A 21136-nucleotide genomic window follows, 5' to 3' on the forward strand; every position below is an offset into this window, starting at 1 on the left:
TAACAGAAATGAAGAAAACTGCTTTTTTCCACAAATGTCCATTTTTTTTAATTTTGTTTAGCAATATGCAAAAATTCGGACTATTGTGGCACGCCTTGATATCTTAAGATACCAAGGAGTGCAGCAATATTCTGGATTTTTTTCAGGTTACTGAATCTCACAGACGAGCTGTGCAGCTCCAGTTCACATATGAAAGTTGGTCACTCCCCTAGAGTGGCATCTTTTTGGCTTTTTTTGTTTATTTAGTAAACAATAATGGAAAAAACAAAATAGTGGTGATTAACTACACCCAAAAGTAAGCTCTATTTGAATGAAAAAAAAAAATAATTTCTTATGGGTACAGTGTTGCATGACTACACACTTGTCGTTCAAAGTGTGTGACAGCGCTGAAAGCTGAAAATTGGCCTGGGTCGGAAGGGGGTGAAAGTGCCCGGTATTGAAGCTGTTAACAATGTTTTTTATTTCACCAACCGCTAACGGGTTCATGCCATCCACAGGTTTGCAATGCGATGAAAAATAGTGACAAGGAAATTCTCAAGAGATAAAACACATTTTAATACTGAAAAAAAAAAGTGACAATTGTGTGAAAAAAATTCATACAGAACAGAAACATTAATACTGATGTGGAAAAAAAAAAAAGAAGCAGCTTTTGTCTAACAAACAATTTAAAAGAATTCCAGTACCACATGAGAGAAAAAAGCCGAGTTACATTTCCATGATTCAGATCACTAGACGAGGATGCAGAACCAAATTCATACACAGATTACGGTATTGCTCCAAAGGACAAAAAAAACGTACTTAATCCTTTCCTAGGAATAGAGTCCTCTAGAATCCTTCCAGGAGATGGAAATCGAGAAACATTCTGGTAATGTCCTCAGCTGATTGGTCCATTGCAGGTGTAAGAAGCATTGAGTGAACTACAAGTCCCAGCATGCTCTGTCAGCCAGCAATGCTCTTAAGTACTAATAAACTTATTTTTTTTGGGAAAGCACAGTGTAAACGGACAAGTGTGATAGACAATGCTGCTAGCTATTCAATAAGGAGCTGACTAACACAATGACGCATTTCGCATCCTCTACAGTAATGGCAACAAAGAAAATTAGAGAGAGGAGTACATGTCAAAAGGACAACTCCAACATATACAGTTCACACAAACACAGCCCCCTTTCTCAAGTGTAACAAGTAGTGCAATACTTTAAATTCCACCCTTTAAAACAAAAAACCCAGTGTATCTGAATAAATAGGAGTTTGTACAAGACAGGTCGCAGCCAAAAAAAAAAAAAGCTGTAGGTCCTGAAGCAACGGCTAGTGATTTCATACCACCACCTCTGGAATGACATAGCTACAGTTTAAAAAAGAATCCATGTACTAAGCACCTTTCATACATAATAGGTTACCATTAGGCAAAACATTTGCATTTAGGATAGAGCAGAGAGGGTTAGAACATCTGTCAGGTTTTTATTGCTGTGTATTATGTCTGGGGGAGTCACCCTCTTAAAGTGAAACTAAACACTTTCAATTATTAATTTTAATCCTTATGCTGCTATCATTAGTAAATAGGTAGAAAGGTATATTATATCAACTTGTTTTAAACTTTTTTTTTATTTTTATTTTTTTACATTTCTTCAATTGTTTCCTGGTTTCTAGTCTAGGCCAAAATGATCATACACCCCAGGCATTTTCATGGGCATTTTATTCTTTCATTGGGAGGAGGGGTTTCTCTGCTAAGTACACCCTCCTTCTTGCACGCCTGAGCTAAGGGCAGATGGATTCCAGGAAGTAAATGCTACATGAATCATCTGCCCTTACTAAAGATGGCCACAATGAAAAATGCTAGAGGGGGGGGGGGGTTGTTCTCAACAAAATAAAACACGGAGACATGGATGGATGAATGAGGTTGCTCTGAATATTGAAAATTAATTGAATAGCGATTTCAGTTTGTGGTGTTTAGATCCACTTTTAGATCAGAGTTCAGTTCCTCTTTAAAAGTCCTGGGGACAGCTGTTGCTGGGATAAAAAGCATTAAGAATTCACAGGAACAGGAGGTGAATGAAATCTTCTAATAGGGACATCGGCTCTGGTGACAGCTGTCTTAAAGGCGATTTTCCTTTATATTGGAGAGATTTTTAGCTGAATTCCAGGCATGCACTATTTAATTCAAATATATCCCACAATAGATAGAACAATTTTTGTGCACGAAATGCTTTTGCAAACCCAGTTATTGCCTAGTTAAATTAGCAGTGACATCACTGTGCTGTAAATAGCCTGTACAGAGAGCTGTGGGAGGGACCCAGCAGGCTCCACCCACTACAAGCTGCCTGCAGGAAACTACAGGAGGGGGAGGAGTCAAGACCAGTCACCCTACACAAAGAGTGCAGCAGTGAAATGCACAAAAAAAATTATATATATCTCAACCCATCAATGACTGAATATGGAGTAATTTACAGTCAGGTAAATGTGAAGGGTCAAACATACAGCAAGTGGACTTCTGTTTTTAACCCAGTGGAGAGATTTTCCTTCATTTCCTGTCCCAGAGACACAACAGAAAGTGAATGGAGATCCCTCCAAAGTAAGAGGAAGTCCCCATTAAAATATTTCCTCTATTCCTGTTCTGGTGACAGCAGTTAAAAAAAAAAAAATAGATTTCTCACCACTGTCTACCACCGACAACAGTCACCAGGACAAATAGAGAGGATACAGACAGTAAATAAAACCTAACAGAGGTTCTAACCCTTTCACACTTCATCCAAAACTTTTGAATTGAGTTTTGAATTGATGCACTTAAAAATGTTCTAGAGGCTCATTTTAGCCACAGGAAAAGAAAGGTTCTCCATTGGCCATGTTCACACCTTGGCGCTTTTTGGGCAAACCGATACACTTTAGATGCGTTTTACATGCATTGGCATTCAAGTGCATCAAAGCAGCAAGCTGTGCCAAAAACACACCAATGTGAACATGGCCTATTAGCTCAAGGTAAGCTGTGCTGTCATTGGACAGGATGTAGCGAAAGAAGGGGACTGGCACAAATCAATGTATTTATAAAATATATAGTCTACCTCTATTTTCTCTACAGGTTGATCAATTAAAAAAAATGGAGCAGTTCAGAAAAAAATACCATCTTGTGGTCACTAGATGGTGCCGATGATCACAGCAAATAAGAATTTCATTCCTTTGATTGTCAGCTCCATCTGGTGGTCATAATGTGGTATTTTCCCTGATTCCCTTTTCTGTATGAAGAACAACATTCCATCTGATTTTGACCTCAATTGCACATGCAGTAAAGATCTTATATATATATTTTTATAAATACATCCTAAAATGTTACTGGTTAACACAATCTATGCTACTTTCCCCACATTAAGAAACAGTCGAATGGATCAACGGATCACTGCGTTATAATATGCCAAGTTTACATTAGACTTAGATTAGAACCTGAAAAGTTCAGTGCTGTTATAAAAAGATGGACAGTTTGTAAATGTAAAAAAAAAATACAAATGAAAGGGAAACTGTAAAACTTTAAAGCTATAACGGTAAATAAAATCAATTAATGTAATCTGATCAGTGTATCGATGTAATAACCTTGTTGCTGTGCATAGTTCAATTATATGTGACATTGTCCATGTAGATGGTGGCAGACATAATGCCCATTACATAGGAAGGCTCTTCTTCATAGTGCTGCATAGTGGTTGTGCCTTATTGATCACCTTGCATGATGCAAGTCTAAAAGACAGATCTGCTTTAGTGGAAACAATGCCTTCCCTATGTGGTGTGACTAATTGCAATGAGATACACACAGCCACTAGATGGACACTCTACAATTTCATATGCAATATGACAATGGAAATATGGTACAGCAATAATGAAAAAAAAAAAAAAAAAAGTAAAGTCACATTGGCATTTAAACTGAACTTTTCACTAATACCTGTGAAAATACACAATGCTTTACAGTTTGCCTTCAGCACTCTTCACCTGCCTTTCCTTATTGTGGGGATGCAGCTCATATGCAAGACAGCAGCCTAGCAATACCCAAACCACTCAACTACATGCCTGTGCATGCTGCTAATGTACAACCTGGCAGTATAGCTGATGCAGGAGCAGAGTAGGGAAAGCCGCCTTTCATGAGATTTTCTCAAATTCAGAGCTGCTGAGTGACCACATACAGGAAACCCAACAAAATCTGATGACATGGGGGTCACCGTGAAAAACTTTTTTTTACAAAAGGGTCGTCGCTCCCTAACAGGTTTCCATTGTGTGGCCACATTGGATCAGTAATGGTGCTTAGCGGAGTTCTTTTTTAAATGTGACGGAATCGTAGTGTAGGGATGTTGTCACCAAAATGGTTAAATCCATGAGGAAGGGTAATGCTTCGATCTGGACAAATATGATATAGAATAGGTATAGATCAGGACAGAGGCGGCTGCATTACTAATACTTGCACTGATTTCTTACTATACAACTTAGGAAAATAGTTCTCTTCAGGATTTCAAGGTACTTACATAATACATACATAAACATCTCAGACATGCTTTGCAATTAACACCATAGGAGATGCTTAAATGCCAACTCCACCCAAAACTAGATTCTTATGTGTGTGGGCAATGATGGATTGAATCTCCCCACCAGGTTCCTATAGATCAGTAGTGTGGTTTATCTATCCCTCCCGCATGAGCTGTATTGATGGTGTCACTCTCTAGCATCCCCTCTTCATTAAAGTGCATGTCCAGCCAACCAATTTTATTTATTTTTCGTTTTGGGATGTAGTGGGGGAGGTTTTGAACCTCTGTTGGTTTTTATTGCTGTTAGATTTTTCTCCTTATTTAGGCTAGATTCAGGATCCTCTCCTGTACTGAAATTGCTTACTCTGATTTCATTGCAAACAAGAGGCAGCTTCCTTGTCTGGCTAAAGAACATCCAGTATCAACTAGCCTTTCCTCCCCAGCCTGACTGTATCTAGCTCGCCCGCGTCAATTTGGGTACAAACTCTCTAGATCAATGGGTCTCCAAACTTTCTAAACAAAGGGCTCGTTGACTGTCCTTCAGACTTTATGGGGGCCAGACTGTTGCCATAGGCAGAACAAAACATCCCAGTGTCAGTGGGAGTAAACAATCCCTCATCAGTTGGTGTAAGTGGGAGGAATTGTGCCCCACCATTGGTGAAATTGGGCCTCACTGTTGGGTGTCATTGGGAGGAATTGTACCCCATCATTGGCGCCATTGGGCCCCATTGTTGGTGTTGTTGGAAGGAATTGTGCCCCATTGTTGGCATCATTGGGAGGAATTGTGCACCATCAGTTGGTGCCATTGGGAAGAACTGTGTCCCACCATTGGTGTCAGTGAATAAAATAGCACCTCAAGGACAGGATAAAAGCAAGCAAAGGGCCACATCTGGCTCCAGGCCATAGTTTGGAGACCACTGCTCTAGATCATAGAGGCTCAACATCACATGTGGATGTCACCTAGGGCTAGGACTGCCCACTTTTCTGAATTGATAGCCACCCTTTAAGGTATTTTGAGATTAGCAGAATTTCTCCTAAGAGTCAGCCCACTGCTTGCATTAGGGGTCTTGAGAGGAATACTGAAGCAGGCTGCTGGGATGTTTTCAGAAAGCAATGTACAGCACTCTGCCGGCTTCTCCCACCAGTCATGATCTGCCTGCATTGCATAGCTAAGCACATTGATGTCATCAAGTCTAAAACAAGGTATGTAATAAGAATGCTAAGGTTGTATATATAAATGTTATTAGCATGTTAATGAGGGGTAGGGAGGGGTCAGGAAAGACAAAATTTAATCCCATTAACTTCAGCCTAAAAAAAATAAATACAAATTTTGGCTGGTCATACATTTTAATAAAAAAATCTCTATGATCAGGATACGTCAATCATTTGGCAACTACTGCAGAATTTCAGCGAGATTGGGAATTATTATGGGATGTATCTGCACTCGAGTCACCAGATGGGGATTCCAATTCCCAGCAATAAGAAACCAGTTCCCGGTGGAGTTGGGCATTTAATTAGCACCTGGAGAGGCAGACATCTTGCCAGGTGAATCAGTATTCATGGGAATGCGGCTAATAAATGCCAGTGAACAGGTCAATGACATCACAAGAGGTAAATGTTTTATGGGTTAGACTTCCTGAGAGAGCAACCAATGAAGTAAATGGAAATCAGTGACTTCACAAAAGGGAGTCACTCTGTAAACGGAGACAGGCGTTAAGAAATTTGACATTAAGCTGGCCATACACATATATTGATTTTTCCCCTCCATTTAGCCTGTGGGCTTACAGCAGTGGTCATCAACCCTGTCCTCGGGGCCCACTAACGGGCCAGTTTTGCGAGATAACTGAAATACATCACATATGATTTTCATTTGCTGCTCAGTGATTGCAGTATTCTAGTCTGCATCTCCTCAAGGTAATACGTAAAACCTGGCCTGTTAGTGGGTCCTGAGGACAGGGTTGATGACCACTGGCTTACAGAATAAAAAAAAAGAAAAAAAAAAAAGAGCAGATTCCTACATCCAAGCTACACAGCACAGATAGACAAATCTGCAGCCATTATACTTTGACAGCAGACCCCACATGTCAAAATATACAGCGGCCGCACTTGACTGGATGCAACTGCTGCTTGGCTGACAATTTTCAGTCCAGATTTTTCAATTAAGAGAAGCCAGGTAGGTGGTGGCTGCCAGAGCAATCCAAAAATGGAATTTAGGATAGGTCATCAAGAACCAAACAAAATTCGAACAGTGTGTGGCCAGTTTTAGTCCCAGATCATGAGAGGAGCCACTTAAAAGTGGAGACATCACAGTCATTATTCTGTCTCAAAGGGAATGTAAAGCCCAATTTTTTTACAATTCATTCCCATGTTCCCGTTTGGGAGATTTCCCTTTACATTGTGTTAAAGACTGGTTTCACCAGAGACAGGAAGTGGGATAAAATCTCCATATTGGAGACACAGCAATACAATAAAAATAGTTTCTAACCCTTCCTCCACTGTATGCAGAACTGAAAAACATTTGCATCAGCTTATTATTTATGACTGTTTAGCATTTGATCACGTTCCCCCCCCCCCCCCGAATACTGCGTCACCTTACAAGACAGTTACTGCCACTCTCAGGTGAGTTATTCGGCTCAGAATGTCTAATGCAATGGAAACAAATGAGCATCTACCTGCTTATTTGACAAACCAAAGCACCTTTGATAGGCAGAAAACTTACTGTATTTCTACAGTTTCTGAAAAATAATTAAATAAAAAGTACTAAGTAAACCTACCTGATATAGTCAGAATCTTTAAAAAACTACAGTCGTATTTACACACGAGACAGGAAAATACTCTATTGTACTAAATATCTGATTCAAATTTACTGTAAGTGACAATGTATGCCATGATTCAGAGCCCGACTCATGCTTACGCATTTTGGCTTCCAGTGATTCGCTACCAAGTCCAGTATTCCACCTCGGAACACTTCGGCGCAGGCCAGAGTTCTAGGAAATGCAACAAAAAAATAAAATAAACCCCAGAGGGAAAGAACGATATTGTACAGCGTCCCATAAGCAGAGCTAAACGTCGACGGCTTTGGTGAGGGAACTCTCCAGGACGATGTTGAAGTCTTGAAGAGTTTGTAGCACTCGGACCAAAGAATTCACCATCATGTTATCCCGTAGCAGCGCCGTCTCCTCGTACATCCGAACGATCGTCGGGCATTCAGCCAAAAGAGGAATCCACTGGGAAAGCAAATGATCCCTAATGGACAAAGGCAGAGAACATGGAATGAAAATACCACCTTTAAGCAGTTTACAAATATATTCAGTTAAAAAAAGACCCTTTAAAAAAGGGAAAGCCTCACCCTAGTGGTGGCCATACATGCTTCAATAAATAATTTTTCTATTCAATCTCTCCCAATAGGAATAATTGATCAGCAGGTCATTGCCCAATGGATCAATACGACACACATGGGAAAGCTTTCAAAATCGATAACTTAAGATCATATCTTCCAGTTATCAACTTTTCATTATCAAAACTCATAATCTGATTGAAAAAAATAAAATAAAAAATAAAGCATCCCGGTACTGCTGGTTCATGCAACAGTCAATAAACTCAGGTTGATCAAATATTAATTAGATGTGAAGGGAAGTTATGCCTAATTGATTGTCGATTTGATCATTTTGATTAAATTGCACATTGATCGGAAAAACAAATCAAAGCATGCATGACCATCATATGGCCTCATTCACACTGGCATGGTGAAGCTTGCCTTTGTATGGGTGTAGAGGACATTTATAATGCATGTAAATGATTCATTCACATTGTGTGTTTACCTGCATTTAGGTGCGGTCATTTTAATTTTGTTTAGAAAAAATTAAAAATAAATTCTGTACATCGTAGATCCAATTAGAAATGCTAAACGTGTACTGTAAACGTGATGAACCCCACTTTAAAGTAGTAACAGCTAAACGTGGGAAAAAGTAATCTCCAAATCCTAGTACACACGGACCAAATGTAAGGCGACATTGGCCCGTTCAATAAAAACCGGCCGACGTTCACATGCTGCTAAAAAATATCAGCAGCTGACTGGCTACCAATCAGGGCTTTCAGCCAATGACAGAGTGCTGACCGGAGTGTCCCTGTCAGAACACAATAGAACAGCAGGGGAGATCGCTGTACTAACATCAGATTATTAGTACAGTAGCTTGTCCAGAGCAAAAATATGAACGCCTCTACTCTATCCAAAATGTTAAAAAGGTTTTGGCTTTAAATATACTTTAAGTCTGAGAAATCTTCATCCTTCCGGTGTCTGGTCATGTGACCAATCCTGAGTAGAGATCATTGGTTTTCAAAAAGCCTGATGGCCAAGTCCATCACAAGCCGATCTTGGCAAAGGTCACATGACTAATACCTTCGCATTAGTCACATGATTGACAACATATGGATGATAAATTACATGAATTACAGGATAAAAGTAGTCATATGGAATGTGAAGAAAATTCTATATATTATGATCAAGCCCTTTTCCATCTTGAAAAATGTGTAAAGCTTGCTCTGCATTGTATAGAATAAAATTGATCTATCTCCCCCCCCCCCCCCCCACACACACACACACACACACACACTTATACACCAGCTCACCTTGCTCCCAGGCACACCAGCAGCTGAAACTTTCCATCCTTGCCAATATTTCTGGGGGCAGCTACAATGGAGTTAACGTAGTGACAGAAGGTTTTGCAGGACGATATTTGAAGAAGCTGGTCTTCCTCACCATCCCCAAATTGATCAGTAGTTTCAAAGTAAGCCACGGCCTTCTCTGTATAAAAAGCACACCAGTCACTTTTTAATAATTACCATTTTAAAAAGGAACGGCTCAAACTAAATGTAAAAAAAAAAAAAAAAGAAAAAAAGAAAAAAAAAAGGAGGACACACAGATAAGTCAAAACACATCTTTTTTTAAAGCCATATTAAATACACCTAATTTTTCAACCCATCAGTCATCGTTGGGTCTCCAGGCAGATCATGACTGGCAATACTCCTCTAAAGAGCCCTGATGCAAGCAGCTGGCCGGCTGTTGGGAGGAGTTTTGAAAATACCAAAATGCGGTTGTAAGTTTGGAGGAATTGACGTTTGAGGCAGGCTGTATTTGCATGCAGATCAGTTTTGGTAACACAGATATCAGGGTTGCCAATCTCCCGCAGCATTTTTTACTGACAAAACATGGAAAATTTAGTGGCGAAGCACATTTTTTTTTTACTGGCAACCTGATAAATTATAGAACCCCTATTGAAAACTAACAGTGAATATTTGAACAGTATAAAACATGATATGGAATCACTGACAATACCTATAACAAAGTAATTTGCTTGATTTACACTTAAAAGGTCAACACAGCATGAAAATTATCGGCCACTGATATTTACTGGCAGATTTTTACAAACTGTCAGTAAATTTACTGGAGGTTGGCAACCCTGACTGATATGCGATGCTGAGCCTCCATGATTGAATAATATGAAATCCTATCAATGAATGGTGCAGGCCAGGGATAGTAAGGCTAGGGATGAAAAGGGAGGTGAAGCTGGATGTCCTCCAGCCAAGAAATGAAGTAGGTTTCTATCTGACAACTGAAGCTTCTAATACAGAGTGTGCAGTAAAATTAGAGAAAGCTTAATCAAAGTTCAGCTTTCTTGTCAATATTTTTATTCCGAAAATTTGGAACAAAATCAGCATTTGCCGTTGTAACAGAAAGTGATTGCTCATTGTAAAACAGGAGATGATTCGTTTACAGCACAGAAGAGTATATTTTGACATTGAATTCAATGTATTATCCACATATTTGTGTGAGAAAATCAAACAAAAAAATTAGACCATAAAGAAACACTAACTTATGCAACATATAAAAAAGCAGCTTTAACAATCCATCACAGTTCACCTTTTAAGTGATAAACAGCGCACCAAATTTTAAACCCCACAAGAGAGCCGAAGCTGAAAAAGCATAAACGTATGACGTCTGCACTGCCATTTGACAGATCGGGACAAAGGAACACACTGCCTTCTCTGGATCTCAGGAAAAAGTGACATTTAACAAAATGTCAAACTGGGACTTGCTATTAGTCATCAGGAAGATGGCAGATGTCTGACATTTGGTTCATTTGAACTGCCTGCAGGGGGCAGCAAAAACCTAAACTTAAAAAACAGTTACATAGTTAGTCTGATTGAAAAAAAAGATCCATCCAGTTCATAGCAGTGGTTACGGATTTTGAAGTACACAACTATAGTCCTAAACCTGAAAAAATCCATGAAATTTTTCTCCTTTTGTATATACTGTCTGCCTATCCTAAGAGCACATTGAGAATTGCACATAAACTTTATGTGTTAGAAAGTAGAAGGAGAATAAAGGACTGCTTTTTTATTAACAATGTTTGCAAGATGCTTTACTGGAGTTGAATATCTGGAAGCATATTTGAAGTACACCTACTCCTTAAAAATTATAATTTTTGCACTCAACGTAAAACATTTTTTTGAGCTCTTTGAGGGACACAGGAAGTTTTACACTGTCAGCTTATACTGCCTCCTACAGGAGGATTGGACACCACTAAAAATACTACAGTACATGACTTCCTGTTTCCTTCAAAGGACAAGAAAATAGGAATTTTGTACTCCCTGCAAAATCCTTTTCTTGGAGACCTTTGAAGGACAGAACAATAGTGAAGTGCAGGCCCTTTATGTGGCACCACATCCAAACAAAGAATACAGAATAATAGGGCAGAAAGAAAAAGGACTTAACTGTTGCCACTTTATAACCCCAGGTGAGAAGAGTACACAAAATGTTAGTATAAAATCAATAAAATTATGAACGTTTATGCATAATATATTACCATAAAATGGTATAGAACCGTTAATATGTATGACCTGTAATCCCCAATAGGACTAAAGCTTATATCACATACTGTATGTATCTAAATAGAGTAACTACAAACATCAACATACATAACTGGTGAAACGCGTAGAGTTCAGATTTCAAGATCAATATATTACATATACCAGCTGGCTACATCTGTGTTTATTAATGATTGTAATTACTCTATTTGGATACACATGTGATATACATGTGCTGAATTATTATGGGTTTACCAGGCTTTAGTCCTATTGGGTATTACAGGTCATACATGTTAATGGTTCTATACCATTTTATGGAAATATATTATGCATAAACTCTTGTAATTTCATACGAACATTTTGTGTACTCGCTTCTCTCACCTGGGGTTATAAAGATGTAACCTTTAAAGCCCTATTTTCTGCCCTATTGTTCTGTATTCTGTGTTTGAATGTGGTACCACATAAAGCGCCTGCACTTCACTATGGTTCATAGGAGTCCTTTGAAGGACACAAAGTCTTGTACTGTAGCTGGAACCAAACATTTATACTGGTTTGGAACACCTGGGTCCCCAACCAGCCGCTACAGCATTACAGTGAACTCTAGCGGCAGGAGGAAGCACAGCACACAGCGAAGGATCAGCCATCTGATCGATGCCACGTAATGGATTTGCAGAGGCAGCCGTAGCTCTTCAAGGAGGGCCAAGAATAGATATATAAGTGAGTAATCTTTTGGTGAATGACTCAGTTTCAAGTGACAAGGTTACTTTAACCCTTCTGAGACTACAGATCATTGAAGCTCAGATGCCCAGACCACATTTAGCAGTGCTGAATATGGGTTGATTAACTTAACAAAAACTGACTAGTATGCATAATTTTACATTTAGAGCCAGTTCACACCATAGAAACAGTCCGGATGCATTCCAGGTGCTTTTATGCATGTGCATTTTTGCTGCAGTTCAGTGCTTTTTTTTACCCCTCTTTTTTCTTGACCTTACATTAGGACAAGTCTGTTCCAGTGCATTTTTGGTGCATTTCCAGTGCAGGAAAAATGCAGCATGTTCTACTTTTTTCCTGGAACTGGAACACCCTGTATCTGCAAGCACTGGTGTGAACTATGCCATTGAAAACCATATAACCTACTTTCCAATGCGTTTTTGATGCAGAAAAAAAAAAAAAAAAACACACACTGGACTGCATGTGGTGTGAACTGGCCCTTCAAGCGCAACTCCAGGCTGCTTTTAAATGTAACCTTGCAGTGGGGTTAACACAGGTTAAATGCTCATTGGCTATGGGGGGGGGGGGGGAGAACAAATACTTACCTTACAGTACTCCTCGCTCTCACAGGCTTCATTCTCTGAGTGACTGGTCCCCCAAAACAGCTTCACTTCACTGCCTGCCTGGTCACAGTTCTCTGACATCAAGTACAATGCAGGGCCAGCAGGCTTCCATTGTATGGGAAAATGGTGAGGGCCCATCTTTGGACAACATAGATCATCATCTGATCCATCAGAGTGGAGAAGAGCACTGGCTGTCAGTGGGAATGAGAAGTATCTGTACTTATCCCTCAACTTTCACATGTTGTGCCTGTCTCCAGTGGCTCTTTTTCCTCGCTTCTTGGTCTCACAGGCTCTGCTGAGGCCCTGTCAATCAAAGCCAGTGACAAGGGAGCAGGTTCAAGTCTTGCTGTCTATAGACGCAGGCAGCAGGGCTTGGGAGCAAGCCAACATGAATGCCCCCATAGAAGTGGCTTCCTTTGGTGGGCGCTTGCCGAAGAGGAGCCAGGAACACCGGTGTGGGACCTGAGAAGAGGAGGTTCAGGGCCACTCTATGCAAAACCACTGCACAGAGCAGATGAGCATTTTTACAGTAGTCCTAATACAATCACATCAAGCATAGATGTTTTTAGCGCTCAATAGCCCGGATTACCCCAAACAGGGCTGTGATGGGCAATGGTTTCAGCGATGTACCCATCCTCCAAATGGACGGTCCTTCCAAACACTGCAAAAATGTACATGTGCATGGGTGCCTTTGCATGGTCAGAGGAATATTTTGTTCATATATTATTTTTTGATTCATCCGGCGATCTTTTCATGTATTGCATATTTAATAATAAACTTATTTTTTTGTGGTGTTCAGGGGGATCGATGAGAAGGTTAAAATCGCCCCCCGCCCAGGAGCTCTTGGGGGGGTGTCCTCAGTGTGGAAACTCTCAAATAGTGTTTCATTGTTTGATGGGAGTTAGCTCAGAGGAAGGGGGTCTGTACCCCAAAATGCATAGCCATTCCACCACGTGGCCGTAGGGTAACCCACCCATACGATAAGCCCGATTTTATTCCTACTTTTGTGAGTATAACTAAAATGATTTTAATCAATGATAATTTATGGTAATGCCCTCTTGTGTACGTTTTTGCAGTGTATGGATGTTTTTATACAGCTCCCCAGGGTTTGCAGTTTACAAAATTAAGCCTGTAATTGGAGTAAACAGATTATGCTGACTGATAGAGAGTTTAGCTGCTCCCACAAACACACAATCATTCCTCCTGTCAATCAAGACATAGCCAATGTGAAATAACATGGACCAGACAATTGCATTCAGGGCAAATGTTTACAGAACAAGATCACAAGAAGCAATGTTTCAGTTGGAGAAGGATGAGCCTCTGATTTTACCTATAAAGTCCCAGATGAAGATGCTCTTGTGGAAAATGCGGGCGGTTTTAAATCCATGATGGAAGACTTGCTCCAAAGCTGAAACGAGGCCATTTTCTCCGCAGAGCAGGATGGTTAAACTGCCTCTCTGCAGGGAAACAAATCACATAAGAGGCTTTAAAGAGGTGCTGCTAATGTGGATTAGTGCAGCAGACCCACAATGGAAAACAGCAGCTGACGAGGAAGGGCGCTTTCTGCAGCTCGGCAATGACATACAAGAGGACATTCAGTCATGATTACACTGCAGTGTACAATTGCTCTGTGCTTTCTGTATACCAATTTCATTTCTCTCTCCTACTGTCCTGACCCCATTTGATATCCTTTCACTGTGATAAACTGGATTCAGCACAAAACATGATGCTAATCTGCGCCCTCTTACTTCCCTCCTTTCTGCAGTGCACTATTCTGCCTCCACCCTGCAGTGCGCACTCTTCTGCCCTTCCCGCCACCCTGCAGTGCGCACTCTCCTGCCCTTCCCGCCACCCTGCAGTGCGCACTCTCCTGCCCTTCCCGCCACCCTGCAGTGCGCACTCTCCTGCCCTTCCCGCCACCCTGCAGTGCGCACTCCCTCCCTTCCCGCCACCCTGCAGTGCGCACTCCCTCCCTTCCCGCCACCCTGCAGTGCGCACTCCCTCCCTCTGCGTTGTCCTGTCTGCTCAACCCTGTTATCCTCCTCTCTTCCCTGCACAGCCCAGTCTTGTTGCCCTCTTTGCCCTGCCAAATCTCACTGCCCTATTCCCTGGTCCATCCCAACCAGTCCCCCTTTTCCTATCCATGCGCTGCTCAACCATGTCTTTTTCTCTCCCATTCATTGCCATCTCACCACCTTTCTTGCCCTCTTCTCTCCCCAACTATTACCCATCTTATGCTATATTACAAAAGCCCCCCCCCCAGAATAATATTTTAGCAACACTGAATTAGAAAAAAAAATAAAAAATGGGACAGAGGGTCAGAGCAATTAGTGAGCACACGACAAGTAGGTTAATCCCGAGTCTAAGAAGCCTGGCGTTTTCAGGCCAGGAAGGATTTTATTTTTTAAATAGGGAATTGCATAACGAGACTTTTCTGCTCATTTCCTTTTACTGCAGTAAGGGGGGTCACACAATGTCTAACACACATTCATCTTTTACACCCTCCGCTGACAACACAAAACCGCTATATCAATGTTACCTCTTTTTCCGGCTTATGAAAGTGTTTCACGATATTGTTCACAGCTTCGCCAATTCCCTCTTGGATTTGACCGGCATTTGGCTCTGTAAGACAGGATGAAGAGCTCTAAATTAAAAAGGGACACTACACCGGATTTTTCAGCAAGCAGGCAGGCATTAAAACGTGTAATGTTTGAAATATTTTGATACTAGATTTTATATGGTTGCCCCCTTATTAACGATTTATATAGCACCAACAGTTTACACAGCGCTTTACAATGTAGAGGGGGGACAGCTCAATTACAGTACAGTTCAATACAGAAGGGACAGGAGGGCCCTGCTCGTTAGAGCTTACATTGTAAAAGGGAGGGGGTTGGGGTACAAAAGGTAATAGATGCAGGGAATGATTTGATGGGGGGTGGCTCGGGGAGAGTTGTAAGGTGGGTGTGGGATAGGCTTCCCTGAATAAGTGAGTTTTCAGGGATCTCCTAAAGGTGGACAGGTTAGGGGCTGATCGGATATACCGGGGCAGGGAGTACCAGAGGATGGGAGAGGCTCTGGGGAAGTCCTGAAGGAAACCATGAGAGGAGGTAACAAGGGAACTATTGTTGTCTTTTAAGAACAGATTGGTTCAAAAGGCGATTCCTATGGCATACAGTGCAATCAGCACCTGTGCTGAATTACTGTTATAAAGGTCAATTACACAACAAAAATAAGCTGGGATGGTTAACACAATGAGGGAATTAACATTTGTGCAAGCAAAAGCTTGCACAAGTCTTCTAAATTTAAATCATGAAGCACATGTTGCCAATTAACAAAGGGTGCAAAAGCCCAAAGCTCCAACAGTGCATTTGTAAGTTGCGTAAAATTGCCACCAGCTGCGAGCGGGTGTTCAGTTGCCGTAAAAATGGAGGTTCCGACCTCTTGCATCTGCGTCAAAAACTGGTGTGCTATTGGGTTGCAGTTGTTTCAAACTGACCTTCCTAGAGTTCCTCTAAAGCCGCATACACACTATCAGATTGTCTGCTGATTTTTGTCTTCAGATTTACCAAAACCATGTAGTGGAAGTGCCTGCCTGATTGCATACACATTGAAACTCCTAAGGTTTGACCTCATATTATATGGTTTTGGTAAATCTGAAGGAAAAAATCAGCAGAAAATCTGATAGTGTGTATGGGGCTTTACATGCACAGGTTGCACTGAACATCTCCCCTATGAGACCCATGTGCAAGCAGGTGTGCTGAGAGCCTTGTTACAAGTCTGTAAACTAATTCCGATCTGGTGGAAGTCCCTGTATCTCAACTTTTACTAAGTGAAAACACCAGCTTAAAGTGGTTGTATATCGCTGGATGTTTTTTTCCCCCCGGCAAGGAAAAGTGATAATAATCTAGTATGCATCGCATACTAGCACATTATGTGGAACTTGCCTTGAAACAAAGCTGTTCCAGTGCCACAATGTCAGCGCTGCAGGGGCTCCCATCTTCACCAGTCTTTCTTTCGGGTTTGTGGGCTCCAGTTCTGTGACTGTCTGGAGCCGAAATTACGCATTCGTACAGTCGCCATTCATGGCACAGGGTGGCTGTTCCTTCAGAGCACATGCGCCAGTGATTGGCTGCATGTAGTGTAAATATATCCTAAACAGTGCACATTTAGGAGATATAGGTAGTATATATAAGCAAGCCTCATTATAGGCTTACCTATAGGTAAAAGTCAGTAGAGAAAGTTGACATCCTCTATAAAAGGAGAAGTGACAAAGCTCTTTTGGCCCTACTTCTGTGGGTCCGCTCTCTTGTGACCCAGATTCAGCCGACATCGGACTATAGTCCGGACACTGGAGGGATCCCAACTTTAATGTTATCCACCGAGATGCGTGAGCAGCAGCTGGATTTGCCTTTCCGCCTGCTGCTGAGTGCCTGGGAAAGCCCCTCCTGCCCCATTCACAGTCCAGTGCTCCAGTGAACACTGGAGGGGCAGCGCACACAGCCAGTTACTGACAGTCACCAGCTCTCTGCTCACTGAAGACAGAGAACTGAGCGATCAGCAGTCTTTGATCACTCAGTTCTCAGTGTAGAGGTGGCAGGAGACCGAAGCGGCACCGGTTCAAAGCTGCATCCACCTAGTTGAGTAAATATGTTTGTTATTTTGAAATCCCACACTTCTCTTTTAAAGAGGAATTTAGGTCCCTGGTATTTTAATCCAATCCCTCCTAGCCAGTGTTGACATCGCTGAATGTTTTGTATGTGTGTCTTTAAGACCCAGTAGCTACCTGCGACACGTGTGCATGAACACACAATGCTGGTATTTTGGGACCTTGGATACTTGCAGTGTGTCAATGTGCCACAGGCCACTGCTGGGTCCCAATACTCTATGGAACATTTGAACACACGAGAAGAAAATCTGAAGTAAACTTTCTTATGACCAGCGGATTATCTGATCGTTAGTATACTGGTTTCGACAGCCGATTCTGACTATTTGGATGACAAAACCTGAAGGTGTAGGCTATAAAATGTTTATCATAAGTGAACACAACATCCGATTTTCATTTAATACAGTCTTCATCCAAAAAAATTCATAAGAGCAAGACTACGCATGGTTGGAAATGAAAGCATACATTACAAAACATTGCAACATATCACTTCTGAAGTTGTATTCTGTCGTATGAGAATTTTCCTAAGTTGAGTAACCTTCGATATGAGACTAGCATGCAAAAAAAAAAAAAAATGGACAATTTGTCTGATTTTCTTAGTGTACCACATCCATGCCCAACAGGATATGTCTGGAACATTTCATAGGACTTGGGGTATGTGGCTTGTAACCCTGGATTTGTTGAGCGTGTCATTTTTACTGTGTGGATATTTGTAATATAGAACTCCTAAACTGAATGGGAATTAGCATTTCATCATCTACACTGCATGCAGATTCGTGGTGCTGATGGTTGGATCCCATAATGCAATTGACTATTTTTAAGCCATTTTAAAATTGTACTCTATGCCATTATGAGGGCATATAATGTTCTGTATGGTGGTATTCAGGTTAACAACATGCTAGGTTAGTTTACTGTGTGTTACATAAACATTGTAATGGTGGTTGTGAAATCTTTAATAAAATGCAGGTCCTAGCAGGTATATTGCACTTATGATGATGCAAGTGCTGATAAGTAACATACCCACCAGCAACTCTGTTCTGATCAGCAGGAAAATTGCAGTCACATGACTATGGGGGGGGGGGGGGGGGAATGAAATACCGCTATTTTTATGATTTGGATCACTGCAAAAAGCAGAGAAATGCAATGACAAGTCAATGATCTGTTTGATGAATTAAAGCTTTACAACTACTTTAAATCATACATACAAATTCCTTCTCCAGTAAATAAGAGTTCTACAAACATTACTTACTGCTGTTCTTTCCAGTGAGGGAGGTGATGCTTAGCCTACGAGCCGTTGTGGGGGATTTCTGCTGAGGAGGAGTACGGCTCTGTTTGCTGAGATCATCATCTGATACTGGGGTTATCAGTTCACCGATGAGGATTCTTTCTAAGCTTCCGTCATCTATTCCCTTTCCTAACCAACGACCACATGGGAATCTGAAAGGAAGGGGAGATATCACTTTCAGTAACAGCTGAATTGGACATGGGCAACTGGCAGCTGTTAGTCACAAAAGATCTTCATACACATCTAAACCCCCCCCCCCCCCCCCCAAAAAAAAATAAAATAAAAAAATTGTATTTTGCAGCTTAGATGTGATGGCTGCATTACTTTCCTTTGTGCCTATATTTTCACCTGGTAGACCACACTTCCTTTCCAACACTCACTGCCCTGTATCTATGAAGGAGCAGCATGGATCCCAAAACGCTGCTCACCTGATTTTGAGTAGAAACACCTCCTCCTCACCCATCACCAATACATAGAGGGGTGTCCATTTGTAGTCCACAGAAGATAGCTGAGAAAACTGATAATGTTTGAGATCTCAGTTCAGTCCACAGGAAGTTACAAGGACACTGAATTTCTGGCAGGGTCAATGGGTAATTCACTGTACATGCAGAAACAATTGTATACTGAATAGAAAGAAGAAAACAAATGCAGCCACCACAATCTAAGGAATGTTAGCTGCGATTATGTTAAATTTTTGTTTTTGGGTTTCGATACTTAATTTTTTCTACAAATTCAAACTGAAAGAGAAGGCAACAAAGAATATAATAAAAGAATGATCGGAGACCAATTTTGCTTGTTTACATACTGCTCTTTACCATGGGGGGAGAAAAAAAATGTAATTGTGTATTTCTGAAAACATTCCATGAGCTCCTAAAAATAATTAGCACTTTCCAGAAGCAGCGGGGGATGCTTCCTAGACACTATATGGCAGGACAGAGCACAAGCAACATGTCACCCAGCGGATGAAGTTGGCGATCAGTCCCACAGTATTGAAGAATAATTCCAAGCATGGGTGTTTTATACAATGTAACTATGTATATACCCCTACCTGGCTGATGACTCTGGAAGTTGGAAATCACTAAAGCAGACACCACTACTCCAGCGATCTCCACTTGCCTCTGGGTCCCACACTGATCAGCTGCCCTACTGCATTCTGAACACAGGAGGTCGGCCACTTCGCACACAGCCATTCAGAGAATGCTTTGCAAAACATTCTCTGACTGGACAGGGTGGAAAGTGTGATGTCACTACCTCTCAAACCTGTTTTTTCAGAAAACACTACGGGGTTGATTTACTAAAGCCAAATAGACTGTACACCTTGCAACGTGCAGTTACTCTAGAGCTTAGTAAATGAAGTAAAGCTTCACTTTGCAAAAAATACCCAATCACATGCAAGGAAAATTAAAAACAGCATTTTTGCTTGCACATGATTGGGCTATAAAGTCAACAGAGCTTCTGCTCATTTACTAAGCTCTGGGGCAGTCTATTTGCCTTTAGTAAATCAACTATGCATTCTTTGGGAAAATGCAAAGCATTCTATGAATGGCACCGTGCCAAGGGGCTGACCTCTTGTGTTCAAAAAACAGAAGTGTAGCCACTCTGTTCAGGACCCGGAAGCAAGTGGAGATCACTGGAGTAGCAGCATCTGCTTTAGTGGTTTCCAGTTTCCAGGGGCACAGACCAGGTATGGTATATTCATAGCTACATTGGTCCAAGCTGCACCTACGTAACTATGTATAAAATACCCATGACTGGAAAAATTATTTACATGCATCATGGTAGAAACTGGTGAGAAACAGGAAATTTTAAAGGATCCTAGCAACCTATGTACTTAACCCCTTCATGCCTGAGGGTAAAAAAAAATGTTAATGCCTGAAACACAATTTTGTAACTGACATATTAGTAAAACTGTACATATTGCAACTACTTTATGCATCCAGGTTAATTATACCTCGTTTTTTTCAGGACAAATGTTTTTTAATTTTATTTTTTTTTTATTTTATTTTTTTAGAAAACAGAAAAACGGACCCAAAATAGTAAACAAAAAAAAAGTATTTAGCTGTATATTTCTTGCTACTAACCTTACCTACCACCAAAAAACAACTCAGAATACATGTTCCTGATGGACACCACATATGCAAGTAGTTGTTTGTACCCGTAGTACAGCCCAGAAACAATAGTGCACTTTTTTTTCTCTTACCTAAAACATACTGACACTAATGCAAATTAAAAAAATTATTTAAAAAAAATAATAACCCTGACACCGACCTAGAGGAAACCTTCATCCAGGTATTTTTACTACTTTTATTTATTTTTTACACACACTTGTTTAACTTTTTCCTGCAAGGAGAGAGATACAATGTAAAAGAAAGAAAACACAGGAGTGGGCTACACAATTACTGATCACCGTGATAGCCAGAGGCCAACACAGCAATCAGGTGACAGGAACCATTAGTACAAGACCCAGGGCTCCCAAGGAGAGCCTGGT

General features: G+C 40.9%; 1 protein-coding gene across 2 annotated transcripts in view; it reads right to left on the reverse strand.

Annotated features, from left to right (window-relative positions):
• Positions 1-531: 531 nt before the first annotated feature.
• Positions 532-21136, reverse strand: part of DENND5B (DENN domain containing 5B) — a 167138-nt gene continuing 146533 nt past the window's right edge. For both annotated transcript variants that reach the window (XM_077469295.1, XM_077469294.1), the window contains 5 exons: positions 18613-18800; positions 15240-15322; positions 14031-14157; positions 9126-9300; positions 532-7742 (listed from right to left, as the gene is read on the reverse strand). In XM_077469295.1, coding sequence (XP_077325421.1) covers positions 7559-7742; positions 9126-9300; positions 14031-14157; positions 15240-15322; positions 18613-18800 — 757 coding nt within the window. In that variant the 3' untranslated portion in view covers positions 532-7558. The remainder of the gene's footprint in view (positions 7743-9125; positions 9301-14030; positions 14158-15239; positions 15323-18612; positions 18801-21136) is intronic.

Source organism: Lithobates pipiens, unplaced genomic scaffold, assembly GCF_037356315.1.
Source record: "Lithobates pipiens isolate NorthernLeopardFrog02 unplaced genomic scaffold, aLitPip1_a1.2 Scaffold_8, whole genome shotgun sequence".
Classification (NCBI taxonomy): domain Eukaryota; kingdom Metazoa; phylum Chordata; class Amphibia; order Anura; family Ranidae; genus Lithobates; species Lithobates pipiens.